Source organism: Schistocerca piceifrons, chromosome 5 (assembly GCF_021461385.2).
Source record: "Schistocerca piceifrons isolate TAMUIC-IGC-003096 chromosome 5, iqSchPice1.1, whole genome shotgun sequence".
In the NCBI taxonomy this organism is placed as follows: Eukaryota; Metazoa; Arthropoda; class Insecta; order Orthoptera; family Acrididae; genus Schistocerca; species Schistocerca piceifrons.
The window spans coordinates 274,424,985-274,438,966 of record NC_060142.1 but is presented as its reverse complement, the minus strand read 5'-3'; the positions used below and the strand labels follow the sequence as shown (position 1 = coordinate 274,438,966).

General features: G+C 37.3%; 1 protein-coding gene across 1 annotated transcript; it reads left to right on the top strand.

The window, feature by feature from the left end:
• Positions 1-1,115: 1,115 nt before the first annotated feature.
• On the top strand, positions 1,116-8,859 carry LOC124798364 (transcription initiation factor TFIID subunit 12-like). Its single transcript, XM_047261734.1, has 2 exons — positions 1,116-1,256; positions 7,724-8,859. Exons 1-2 carry the CDS (start codon positions 1,225-1,227, stop codon positions 8,157-8,159), a joined length of 468 nt encoding a protein of 155 aa, XP_047117690.1. The 5' UTR covers positions 1,116-1,224; the 3' UTR covers positions 8,160-8,859.
• Positions 8,860-13,982: the final 5,123 nt, after the last annotated feature.

Sequence of the window (13,982 nt, the reverse complement as noted above, 5' to 3'; positions counted from 1 at the left end):
CAATGACACACTGTACCAATACTCATTTTCAACACTTATGGTATCAATTAACGTTCTTTTACGCTGCAAATTCTTCAAGGGTCGTTCTGAATCTTCACACATCTCTTCTAGATGTGGATGGGTACATAGAGGAGTCAGTAAGCGAAATGGGAACTGCGTCTGGAAAATCACGAGTATTATTAAACTTTTACACTGCTACTAATTACTGGCAATATAATTCACATTATACAACTGCTAACACTTCTGGTAATGGAAGCAGTGGAGCAGGTGGAGGTTTCACACTTTGCATAAACGATGCCCTTACGTTCATTCACGAACTTAGAAACTAACCTTACTTCTGTCGAAGTAGGTGTAAAGGCGCTATGGCAACTTTTCCAGTTCTGCTGTCACTCATATTTTGAATTATTGCTATATCGAGTGAATGACAATGTGGTTCAGATACATATGAAAATGAGAACACGGTTAGAATCCGTATTCTAAATCTGAACTCCTATGGTACTGTGTGGTATTTGTGTTATGATTATCAACATCACACTATCAACATTTTCACACATTAATATAAAACTAAAGCCAAGGGAAGAACATAAGTAAAACATACTTACTACTAACTGTGTTCTTGAGACGAAATTTTGTCTGTGGACAAGTGTATCTTTTGTATATCATGTAACAACTGAGGAAGAATCATTGGACATATTAGTAATACAGTTTAGGTAACTTTTTGTCAGTTGGGTTACAAATGTTAGATTAGGCCCTCATAGATAATCGCCTATACACGTAGAACATATTTTTCGGTTGCATTGACACAATTGATTTCTTACATGAGCATAATGGAAGTGTAAAATCTACGATGATAAATCGCAGAAACCTCGTTAAGTGCAGAAGTCATAGAAATCGCAGGGGTAGCAAAATGGTAGGAATCGCAGAAATAGCAGAGGGATACATGTTGTGAATTCGTTAACTGCGACAAATCGCAGTTTTACCGAAAGTAGTAGTCAGAGAAATCCCTGATATCGGAAAATCGCAGCTAAGCCCATCCGTAATACATCCTCTATGGGCACAGAGATTTATTATGTCTCTGTCTACGGGTGGGCCCAGCCCAGTGAGCTCGAAGAATATCTCTGTTTCATACCTTGTTTTCTATCTGTGTTAACATCTGTGGTTTATTATTGCAGTGTGTTCCAGTTGAGTTCTGTTTTGTTCGTCGAGAGGTGATCGAGAGTGGAAATGAATTTCAATGGAGAAACAGGAAAGTTTATGTAAGTTTCATGATTATTGTTGAAAAAGTTTCCCTGATGGCAGCGTCGAATCATGAATGTGTACTTCATAAAATTTAAGTGCGTAATATAAAACTATGTAGACAAATGAAAATGACAGGCGTACGTCGGCATTTAAAATTTCCATTTGCTGTTAACTGATACTATATAAAATCTGACATACCTGAGTACAATAATTTTAGTAAAACCTTTTGTTGTTTTTGTATTGTGTGTAGTCTGACAGCTGTTCAACTAATCATTCAGGCCAGACATTACGTATAGCCTTTGTTGGGTGATTGTAAGAGATGTGGTTCCTGCTGATTGCATTTCAGGATCATTCTTAAATTGGTGCACTGAAAATGAAATCGTGTAGCACTTTTAACGTTTCATTTCGTATGCTATATAGCTCTGCATGACCGTATTTGATTCTACTACATTCCTCTTCCCTTGTTTTACTTTTGTTGTCCATCGTATCATCCACTATAATAATTCCGTTCAACTGCTCATCTGAGTCCATTGCCGAAACTGGCAGAATTTAAAAAAATGTCGTCGGCAAACCTCCAAAGTATCTCTCCAAAACCTCTCCAGGAACTTTAAACTCTTTACCAATTTCTCGTTGGTTTTCTTTACTGCTTGCTCAATGTACAGACTGAACAACATCAGTCGTTAGGAATTGGCTGCAGCCCTGTCATACTTCCTTCTTAACTACTTTTCATGTTCAACTCTCAGAACAGCAGTCTGGTTTTTGGGCGAATAGTAGATAGCTTGTCGCTCCCCGTATTATATCAGAATTAATCGGAAAGCGTATTCTGATGACTATTGCCATAATTTTTCCCTAACTTAACAGTGCTATAAACGTATGGTAGTCCGGCCTTAGAATTTTCTTTCTTCTGTTTAATTTCTAAGGTAAGTTGTAAGGTCAGTATTGCGTCACATGATATTACGTTTATCTGGAAACGAAACTGTTCTTCTCCATGATTGCATTCTACCAGTTTTCGTATTATTCTATATGTAATTCATATCAGTATTGTGCAGTCGTGGCATTTTTAACTCATGTTTCGGCAATATTGATGACATTCACAAATGTCAGTAGCTGCATTGCTTTGAATTGGGAATTGCTAGTCTTTCTTGAAACCAGAAGATATTTTGCCTAACTCATGTATGTTCCACATCAGGTGGACTAGTTATGTTATGGCTACTCACAAGAATCTCTAGAAACATGTAGGAATGTCGTTTTTCCAGGAAATCTAACAGCACAAGTTCATGTCCACCAAACAGTTATTTTATATATTCCTTCCAACTCTCAACTTTGAGTCATTCCATGTCAAATTAACTAATGAAAGAATGATTTTAAACCTGAACCTCTTTGGTGTATTCATAAATGGTAACACAAACTAATTTTTTCCTTTCTTTTCTGGCGAAAGTTCACTAAGTAATGGATGCTCAAAAATATAAAAGAAATCAAATTTTAGCGTTGCAAAACAATACAAATTTATTTACTAGTGCTCTAATTAAACTAGAATGATGATGAAACTGAATTCATTCAAAAGCTCTTCTTTAAAAGGGCTTTTATACGATATAAGATGCAATTGCTTGATAATATATATACATTTTGTATATAGAGTGTTACTGAATTTTGGAAAACCATATTTTTGACATTTTCAAGTTATAGGTACATGATACTGTTTTCCTCTGTATTCTTTGGGATGAGCATGGGATCACTATCAAATGCAATTTTATGTTTAAGATGGTACTCTAAAACACCTTCAAAAAATAATTTAAATATGACTACTTCTCATCAAATCTGTTATTGTATTGCTAAATGTGGACATCAAAGTAAAATAGCTTCAATAGACTATAAACAAGAAAAATGTGGAAAAATTGTTAATGTTTACTACTACTAAATGCCTAGTTAATTTCAGATAAATGTAAGAGGGTCAGGTTGTAGCACTTGGTGGTTTGACATGGAACACCACCTTCCCTTTTTTCCCTTCTTTCCATCAGATATCTTTAATTATCCCATAGATGACATCTATTGTTCCCCTTGTATGATACTTCTAAAGCCTTGCAGTCTCCCTGTAGCTGTTTTTGTTTAGATATTTTTCAGTCCCCCCCCCCCCCCCCCCGTTCATTTGCATGTTTTTTCCACAACTTCAATTCAGTATTCCTTTGTTAGCCAAGAGTTTTTACTAAGCACTGTCTTTTTGCCTATTGGGCTGTCTGCTACCCTCACTATTTAGTCAGTCAAAGCTTACTATTCATTTCCTACAAATATCAGGGAGTACAAGCATTCAAACATGTCTGTCAGTTTTTGTGTGTCTGAAGAGATCAGCCAGAAACACTGTTAATACTAATAAACTGATATTTCGGAAATTATAAAGTCGAATTGTATAAAGCCTATGAAGAAAGGGAAGGCATCAGGTGACAATAGTGTTTCGATAGAAATGGTTTGCAGAAGGAGACAGTTTCCAAAAACTAAGATTGGCGATCATTTCTCCTTAACAAGAAAATATGCAGGCAGGAAAAGAAAGCTATAGACCTTAAATTATTGGGAATTACAACATAAAATTTCAGTCAGGCAAGGGAGAGTGTTGATTTTAGAAATATATGCAAAAATAGATTATTTCCAAGCCGTTAATGAAGTTATAGAATGGACCAATGCGTATGAATTACCACTTTGCTTGGAATATGTAAATTTTGAGAAAGCTTCAACCCAGATTTTTAAAAAAAATCTGTACTTGCAGACCGTGATAGAAAAGGCTATTCAGTGTAGGTCTATGCAAGTATACTGAAAAGATATGTATGTAAATATGGTACATTATCAATTAGATTTCATCAGGATAGTGAGACATTCAGAGCTGTTGTAACTGAAACGCCTCGCGAACAGGCCATGAAGGCCCAATGGTACTAACCGGCCGCTGTATCATCCTCAGTGCACAGGCGTCACTGGGTGGTCCTTGGAGCTTCCAACCAAATAAGGTTTTTAAGACCAAACATCTGGTGTCTGAAAAAGGGGAGCTTATAGTCAAATGTGTATTGACAGTGAGGCATAGTTTTCAAATGTTGAAGGTTTCCCTGTTTGAAATGGGAAGATGCATGTTGGGAATTACTGGGAGAAGCACTAAAATAAACACTGGAGTAGGCAACATAATTATGACTGTAATAGAAACTAAATGCAGGTGATTGGAACTTGTAATTAAGTGAATCGCTGGTTGATGAACCTACGGATACGTAGAAGTGGGACTCGCTTGTAAAGACCAAGTGATGCCATGCCAGCATCCAGTGTTGTTGTTGAGTGGTCCACTGTCGACACACTTCTCCCCACTGCCTCTTCAAGGCAGGCCGCAGTGATGGTCACATTGCAGGGTCTGTGGTGCATCCGACGTATCGCACTGTCGGTGCCGGTACCAGGCTGACATTGTGGCTGTAAGAACCATTTCAACTAAGGGCAACGTATGGGTCGGACCGGGGCTAGGCACAGACCACACCACGAGTGGGATGTCCGTGTGACGGATAGAGGAGACCTCCCTTACTAGGAGGCTGCTGCTGAATATACTGAGCAGACAATGCCACGTAACATGTATCCTCAATGTAGCGAAGCAGCTTAAAACACTTAAGACAGGCAAAGCCTCTGTCCACGCAGTAATGAATGCTGTAGACAGGGATCTCAAATTTGTTCCAATTTCCAGAAGGCTCTTGACTACGTTCCTCACAAGTAACTTTTAATTGAACTGCGTGCCTATGGATTATTGTCTGAGTTGTGTGACTGGTTTCATGTCAGAAATGTCAGAGTTCGCAGTAATTGACGGAAAATCATAGAGTAAAACAGATGTAATATCTGGCGTACCCCCAAGAAGTGTTACAGGCCCTCTGTTGTTCGTGACCTGCATAAACGATTTGGGAGACAATCTGAACAGTCATCTTAGATTTTTTTCAGATAATGCCGTCAGTTATCATCATGTAATTGATTGCAAAATGATTTAGATAAGATATCTGTATGGTGTAAAAGTGGCAGTTGACTCTAAATAACGTTAATGAATAGTGTGAAGGCATCCACACGAGTACTAAAAGGAATCCTCTAAATTTCAGACACAGGCAAAACAAACAGGTCTGAAGGCTGTAAACTCAGCCAAATAATTAAAACTAAAAAAATATAAAAAACTCGTACCGAACAGTCCATGATGGCCCAACAGTACTGACAGGTCGCCATGTCTTCCTCAGCCCACAGGCTTCACTGGATGCAGATATGGAGGGGCATGTGGTCAGCACACTGGTCTCTCAGGCCGTATGTCAGTTGTATGTCAGTTTATGAGACTGGAGCCACTATTTCTCAATCAAGTAATTCTTCAGTTTCCCTCGCAAGGGCTGAGTGCACCCCACTTGCCAACAGCACTGGCAGACTGGATGGTTGCCCATCCAAGTGGTAGCCCAGCCTGACAGCTTAACTTAGGTGATCTGACTGGAACCGGTGTTACCTCTGCGGCAAGGCCATTGGCAAAATACCTGAATTATGTTCCCTTTAATGAAGTGACTGGATAAATGGGATTATGACAATGAAAATTATTCAGGCTTGGAATGTGTGTTTAGACCCCGGAATGGTAAAGGTGACAGTCGTTAAAAAGCACAAAATCTAGGTTTGAGTTGCAATCTGCCATATGCTAGATCTTTGTTTGTCATGGTGTATTCGTTATGTTGCAGGTTCAACATTTGTGACTGTTTTTTATGAAACTGTTGCATCTCCATTGATTTCGTCATCATTGAGCTATTCATTTCATTTCGGCAAATATTATTCAATTCATAGTCTTTAACTACCTTGGCATCAGTGAAGCATCAAACAGTAGTCTTCCCTTCTCTATTTCTTTATTTGTTAAGCTATCCATCCTCTGACAGATTGAGTGATCTAAGATAAATGAGCTGTAGATTTTGTGTTGCTTGTCAAACTTCTACTGTCAACAATACAAGGTGTTATAGAAGTCTCTTCCTGCTTGCAAACATGCATAAGGCAGGAAATATGACATTCATTTTATCTTGAAGTGCAGGTAACCTATTAAAGTTTTTGTACACACACACACACACACACACACACACACACACACACACACACAATAAATTTCTTTTGTTACCAGAATAATATCCAAGTGATATCCCAATTCCATTCCTGTGTTGGTGGGTATTTCATGAAAGATGTAGAGATGTATGTTATCATTTCAGTATTTTCTGCTTCGTAATGCTGCAATGTCATTCACTGTTGTTTGATAAACATAATCCTTGACATAAACACAAACGAAGAAATCCAATAGTTTCATGTCCGGTTATCACTAGGCCAATTGATGAGGCGGCCACGCGCAATCAGTTTTCCTGGAAACGTATCCAAATAGGCACTGGCTTCTAACTTCCAATGAGGTGGCACGCCATCTTGTTTGACAATTAAGCCTGGAATGCCCTGAATTTGTGGCACAAAAATAATTGCAACATATAAACATAGATATTCTGTGGCTGTGATTGTTGATTTGCTGAAGAAGATTTTATTTTGCATAAGATGGCACCACATGTACAGCTTAGGGCTGTCTCTGATGGTCTCAAACACAGCATGGGGATTCTCGGAACCACAGATGCTAGCATTGTCGGTTCATAACATTTTCAGATGAAATGCAGTGTCGTCTGATAAAATGACAGGTTTCAGATAGCCAGTATAGCAACAGTCAAGTCTTAAGGAACACTAATCCGTTGGTTGGAAGGACTACACACTGTGAATTTTGTATGTGCAGAAAAGAAGTTGTTTATGTTGGATGCAGACTGAGTTCTTGGGACTTATCATGTAGGTGTCTTACAGTGTCTAAATTTTTTGTGCACTAGGCCCAGGCCTGCCTCTACTAGGGAAATTAGTTGCTCCATGTTTCCTGGAACTTCACTTACCACATTTGCATGCTTTTAAATCTGGTGGCTGTCTGTGTTGTGCCATTTGAAGTTTTCTCTGTACTATTTTTGGTGACAGCCTCGTGATACCAGAGGATGCATTGGTCTTTCTCCTGGTCAGAGTATGTGTTGTTTGCAAATGATATGATTCTTCTGCTGTTATGTCACTGACCCCTGTAACAAACAAAGGAACAGTAAATATGTATGTACAAAAAACTTGAAAGTCACATGCAATTAAAAGGTATTTGTGTGTCATATTTTATGCCTTATGAAAATTTGTATTCAGGGAAAGACATTTGGGACACCAGGTACATTTTGCTTGTATGCAATATGTTACATAAAGCACTGTCCTAGATACATTAGGTTAGATGAAACCTATGTGCCTGTTAACACTACTTGAAATAATTTTGTGTAGCTGTACAGTATCTGAAAATACCAGTTACTTACGCATAAATTGAATCACTATTGATTAGGTACACATCTTAAGAAATAAATATTAAAAATATTATTTTTACTGATAACAATAATTCCTGCTTTTATGTTCTGTATTCCAGTTTGGATAGTGCACGCCAAGCTAGTCCAAGGCTAGATCATACACCATCGCCATCTCCTACAAAACCAGCAACACCGGTTGGGAGCAGTAATGCAGCAGCAGGTGAAGAGACTAGCTTGCTGTCTCGTTCTCGCTTGCAAGCTCTGGTTCGTGAAACTGATCCGTCTGAACAGTTAGATGAAGATGTGGAAGATATGCTGCTTGTTCTCGCTGACCAGTTTGTTGAGGAAGCTGTTGTGGCAGCATGCAAATTAGCAAAACATCGCAAGGCAAACACTGTAGAACCTCGTGATGTGATGCTTCCATTAGAAAGGCACTGGAATGGTTGGCTTCCAGGATGTGCAGGTGATGAAATACGACCTGCACGACGTAATCCAGTTGTGGAAGCTCACCGACAAAGGTTGTCCTTAATGCGAAAGGCCATGAAGAAATACTAATGAAGCATATACTGTGCTTTTAATGGATCTTGTAATACTTATTATTTTGGTTACATGCCAGTTCAGTGAAACTATTGCTTTAGTTTGAATGGACAAAGTAGTTTACTCAGACTTGTGGGCACAAGTACTGATTATTGTATTGGCATGTTTCAGTTAACTCAATGACCTACTGTTTTTGCTGACACACTCTTGCAGTTGAAGACTGCATGGTGATGCCTTCAACATTTTCTGAACTGAAATATTTACCAAAGACATTATAGTTCCTAAGAAACACTAAATCTTTGCTAAGCGCCCAGAATGCTGGGTGATTTAGGACTTTTTTCTGAACCAACTATCTGATCTTAAAATTTCTTCTTCTACCTCCTTTCATCCCCCACATCTACTTTCTCACTCCAAATTTTGTCATGAGCCAGAATAGTTACGGTGCTCTTACTCTTGTGAAACGCAGACAAAATTTAGTTAACAGTATTTTTCATCTGTGTGTTGTTTCCATTCAGCATATGATCTGATTTGATCTGTCGTATGAATTTACACAGCTGAAATATTAGTAATATTAGGGGTACTGGGCAGTCAGTTTAAACTATCAGTTTATGAATATATATATATATGTTTTATAGCTCTGGCTGTGTGAGTAAATTGTATTAAATAACTAAATGTCACAGTTACCATTTAAAAACATTTATATTGTGTGTGATACGCTTTGTAATTCCATGTAAATTGAGAAGAATAAAGTTTTTCAAGCATTTATAAATAAAAATAGTTTTCTTGAAAAGAAAAAAGGAAAAGCTGTTATTAGCCCAAAGGTTAGTTTTAACACCACATTGCTTTATTAGGCATGGTCCTATTGCAGGTGGGATGCCCTTCCGTTCCACTAACTTTAGTACTAACGTAAACAGCTAGTTACACGAGGATCTACAGTTTAATGTGGAAGGTACTAATAAGAAATCAAGGCAAGAGTTGAATGTAATGATAAGTGACAGAAAAAAAATCCTTGGACTCAATAGTGCAACCCTACATGTTTTTTATGCAGTCTACCACTTGCCCACACTTCTTCAGATTATACTTTATTAACCATGTCCAAATAATAGCTGTCTGCATTTACAGAAAATTTTGGGTTGATAAAAACAAATTTTTTGTGCATAATTTGAGTGAAATAGTAAACAGACTTTCTAATCGTTGACAAGGATCCTTTTTGGCTGCAGTAGGACAGGTTCCTCTGCTCCTATATATTCAGTTATTATGTTGATTTGATTTTTCCTTGAGAGTGCTGGCTGAGAAGAGGATGATAAGAATTTTGCTGTAAATTTTGATTCAGTGTACATTGATGCAGTCTACGTTGATGCAAAACAGTTACCAGTTAAAATCATAGTTAACATTTATGAAACAAATTTTTTTTGATGAAACTCACTTTGACTGGCAGTTTGGGAAGTTTCAAGGTAGGGGTTAACCTCCAACCAACCGCATGTTTCTCATAAGTACAGGCAGAGCCGCCCCTCCACTGCAGTTTGTCAACTGCAAAGTTATTTCAGTTATAAGTTTCAGAATTGTTTACACATACTGATTAACTTTTTCCATGAACGAGATATGCTCAAAATATAAAAGAGAAATTTATAATGTTGTGTGTTGTGTTAGTCTGATATACCCCCCCCCCCCCCCCCAATCACCACCACCCGTTGTGGTGTTACTAAATGTCTACAGGGTATCTGTGCAGTGGTAGCCACATTGCCATTGCATATTTACTTTGTTGCCTGCCCTGAAAAAGGTTACGTGTTTCTTGGTAGTATTGACAGTTATTTATTTTGTATAGAAAGGGAACAGATTACCATAGATGTTAAGTCCCTTAGTGCTCAGAAAGGGAACAGAGAATTTGTGTTAAATATTGATCCAAGAACAGGATAAAGTATGAAGTTGAGAAATGTTAAATATTGCTTTTGGTGAGACTGCTGTGAGTAAAACAAGGGTTTACTATTGGTACAAGCACATGGAGGTAAAAAACAGGGAGGTGGCATTACAGACTTACGCTGTATGTTGTTTTGAAGCCAGAGTGGACAGCATTTTAAGTAGACCAAAACGTTGGGAACTTCTGTTTACGAGTGCTTCTTGTTCATTGTTTCTGTTTTGTTTACACAACCGCTGTTTGAAATACTAAAAATTAGAGCTTACATAAATAATGTAGTGTTAGGAAGGCAATTTTGAATGTTTTACTGTTCTTGAATGCGTATTTGCTCTAGTAATAAAAGACAGTCATTGATGTCATGGGGAGGTTCACCAAGGTGAACTATTGGGGTATGAATGCAGTGAACCTAATGTTTTGGGCTAGTTGGAATGGTAGACATTGGCTTCAAGTTTGTGACGTAATGCCACCTCCCCTCTTTTTTTATCTCCATGTATAAGCATTATGAAGATGTTGAAGGTGATCTATGGATGCCACAGCACACTTGCTTATGAAATTGTGGAAAAAGTGAAAGAAATGATTGCCAAACCGCAATATGAGAACTCACTAAGGATGTTGTCGAATCAGTTAGTTCACACCATGAAAGTTTTTTGGTGGGTGGAAAATGTGTGCCAGCAGCAATATATGTTCAAAACTGGAGAATTTTGAACAATAATGGTGGCTAATGCAAGTTGCTGTGGAGTTACTGGGTGAAATCAACAATGAAGCAGTACTACTGAAACGTGTAATAATAGGCAATGAAACATGGGTTGATGGATATGATGTTGAAGCTGTCATCCCAGTGGAAATGTTCTGCGTCACACTCAAAAATCTCACAGGTGCAGTCAAATGTGATGGTTGTACCATGTCCTTAGATTTAATGGAATAGTGCACCATGAGCTCTTGCCACAAGGCTGAAGCTGCTTGGTTGACACTTATACCTACTTATTTTTTTAGTACTGAAGGCACCTAAAATTTACCCTGGACTGGAATCAGCACTGTGTATACTGCATTGTCACTTTGAGAATATTTCCACACTCTGCTGCATTGGAACAAACCAGGCAGCCTTTAATTAAATGTTGTCGGTGACATTTGAGTCTACTTATTTTTGTATTTATGAAGTAAAGTTGTGTGATGTGTAGACTCTCATTGGGAAGTGCACTGAAAGTTCATCATGCTTAAAAGGAAATTGTCAAAAAATGGTTTTTTCCAGCAGTTGGGAAGACTCCTTCACAACTGAGAGCAAGTCAAAAACAAGTATGTAACACATCATTTTTATCATTTATTTTATCTATCAGTTTTCTTTCTAGTCTGAGATGCATATGAGATTATCAGTTTCTTATTTTTTATTACTGCCATCCTCTTAGTGGGACTTGCTTTGGAATTTCACTAGGCTAGCATTCCAAGAAAAGTGAAACCAAATTCACAAAAAAATTAAATCCTTGCTTATTATAGAGGAATACATTGCAGTAGAGTTCAAAGTTGCCTGCAGTTTATAACAACACGTGGTAACATTGTAATTTCTTTGTAATTGTGGATGCGAACCTATGTATCTGCTAACATGAATGCAAGCAGTTTAATAATAGTTTCAGAAGGTAAGTCTAATTAGGTATGTTGAGACTGATTATCTGCATTTGTATGTTTATAAATTATTTAGTACTTATATGAAGAATATGTAAAAATTTAGTTTTGCTGTAATGCAAATATACCTTTTAACACAATAAAAATGTGTGTTTGCGTCCCATTCTGTTACAGTAAAACAAACACTATTAATTTGTTTAAAAAATAGTGATATTTTTAGCTAATACTAGGGAAATGTTATATAATATGCAAATAATCAGCACAATGAAATGTTAACATTTAGATTAATTTCTTAGAACTTGCCCTCTGTGTCACAGCTTAATGGTAATTTGAAGATGCTCTGCAAAAGTTTAATTATTCCCTACTTTTAAAATAAACTTAAAAAGCTTTCACAAAAGAGAGGTTCAGAGTTTTGTATCTTAAGTGATGTTTGATGTTTATTGGGTTTATGTTTTCATTAGTATTTCTTCAAATAGGAACTGGCAAAATGTGGTTAAGTGATATTCTATACAGTATTAAATTCATGTTTCATTTGTTCAGTTGTGCATTACTTGATTGAAGAAATCCAGGATGACAAAATCAGCCACTGAATGAATGAAACAGCAAGCGGTGGAAATGGTTGTAACAAAATCCTGTAGAGTTTGATAAATGTAAAGAGACAGACAAAGGAAGGCTTGTAAGACGACAAAAAGTATAAAAATCTGTAACTATAAACACTAAGCTCTGTTATTAAGAGAAAAGGAGAGACTATGAAATAGAAGTCATACAAAAGATAAACAAAAGCTTATGGCGTCTCATGAGATTAAAACACTTAGATGTGCTACAACTAGGGGAAAAGCTATGAGAACAGTGGTGGCCGAGTGGTTCTAGGCGCTTCAGTTCGGAACTGCGTGACTGCTACAGTCGCATAATATACTGTGTGACACCAGGAAGAAGTAGATAATTTCATGAAAGAGATGAAATTGTGAATCAAAGCCCGTGGAAAAAAGATGCTTTTACTCCACAACAGAACAATGATCAAAAATTATAAAAGACCATGAACACAACCATAGTAGAAGCATATCAGGTCTATAAGAAGGAAAAATAGTTGATAAAGTGGGAAGGCAAATTTTTTTTCTCACTTCACCATAAATCTTTTTGGTCAGTTAGTGAAACAACTCATCACAGCTGTTCATCTATATCATGAAAACATGAAATTGGTATTGATTGCAGTTTCAGGTTGTAATGAGTGTATACCAAAATTGTCATCAATTAATATCCACAATTATTTCCAGTCCTGATAATGAAGACTGCATGTCTCGCAGATGTGAAAAGTGTGGTATGCAGAGCTTGTTCAAGCCGTGTTCATTATCAGAAGTGACAAGTATACTAGTGTGATATAGTAGGAATATCTTTGATGGCAGGAAAATGTAAATAGTGGAAGATGGCACTGTGGGGGAAGTGTTTACAGAGCTTCTTTCCAGAATTTACAGTTTTTGGAACATTGCTTTCTACAGCAGACCCAAAGCCAAACATTCCTAGAAGATAAATCAGCTGTCAATGAAAAAGCAACTACTACTCAAATCGAATTTGCTGAGAATTACAGTTTCACATAGCAAAATGTGGTTGTCTGCACAATAGAATTCTCAGCAAGTCACAACCGTCACAGCAGTGGCTTGGATAACTCCAGGGGTTGTACAAAGTTTTTCTGTAATGTGGCAAAATATCACAAGACCAACATGATGTTTATGGTCTTTGACATCTGCCTTCCATAACCCTCTCAACTGTGAAAGATTTTCTGATTTTTATTTTTTTTGTAATCTGTAAAAGATCACAGACCAGTTTTATTTGATAATTATAATGGTTTAAACATTTGTATTGAAAGAATATAACAAGAAAACCAAAAACAATTTAGAACTTATTTTAAATGGTGGGAAATCAAAAATTGCATTCAGCGTTATAAGCACAGGAAGAACTTACTGATAACATTGATAGTGGAGCACCACATGCTGTTAAAACCCTGAGTATTGTTGCAGCTTCCTTTGATGCAGATGCAATGCTGCACCCAATGACAAGCTAGACACAGCAGAGGAGTGTCACCATATCGTCTTTTCAGGTGAATCTCAGTTGTGACAGATCAAGATGGGCTTATCCATGTTCGGATGCTCTGAGAATGATAGTTACCAGATTGCATTTGTCATTTTCTTTTCAAAACTAGGTTACATACAAAAGCACATGAAAATGGTTACAGAATTCCTGGTACTAGACGGTATGTGGGACTCTCATTTTCAGAAGGTACCAAATCTGAAAAATTGAAAAATGAGATACCT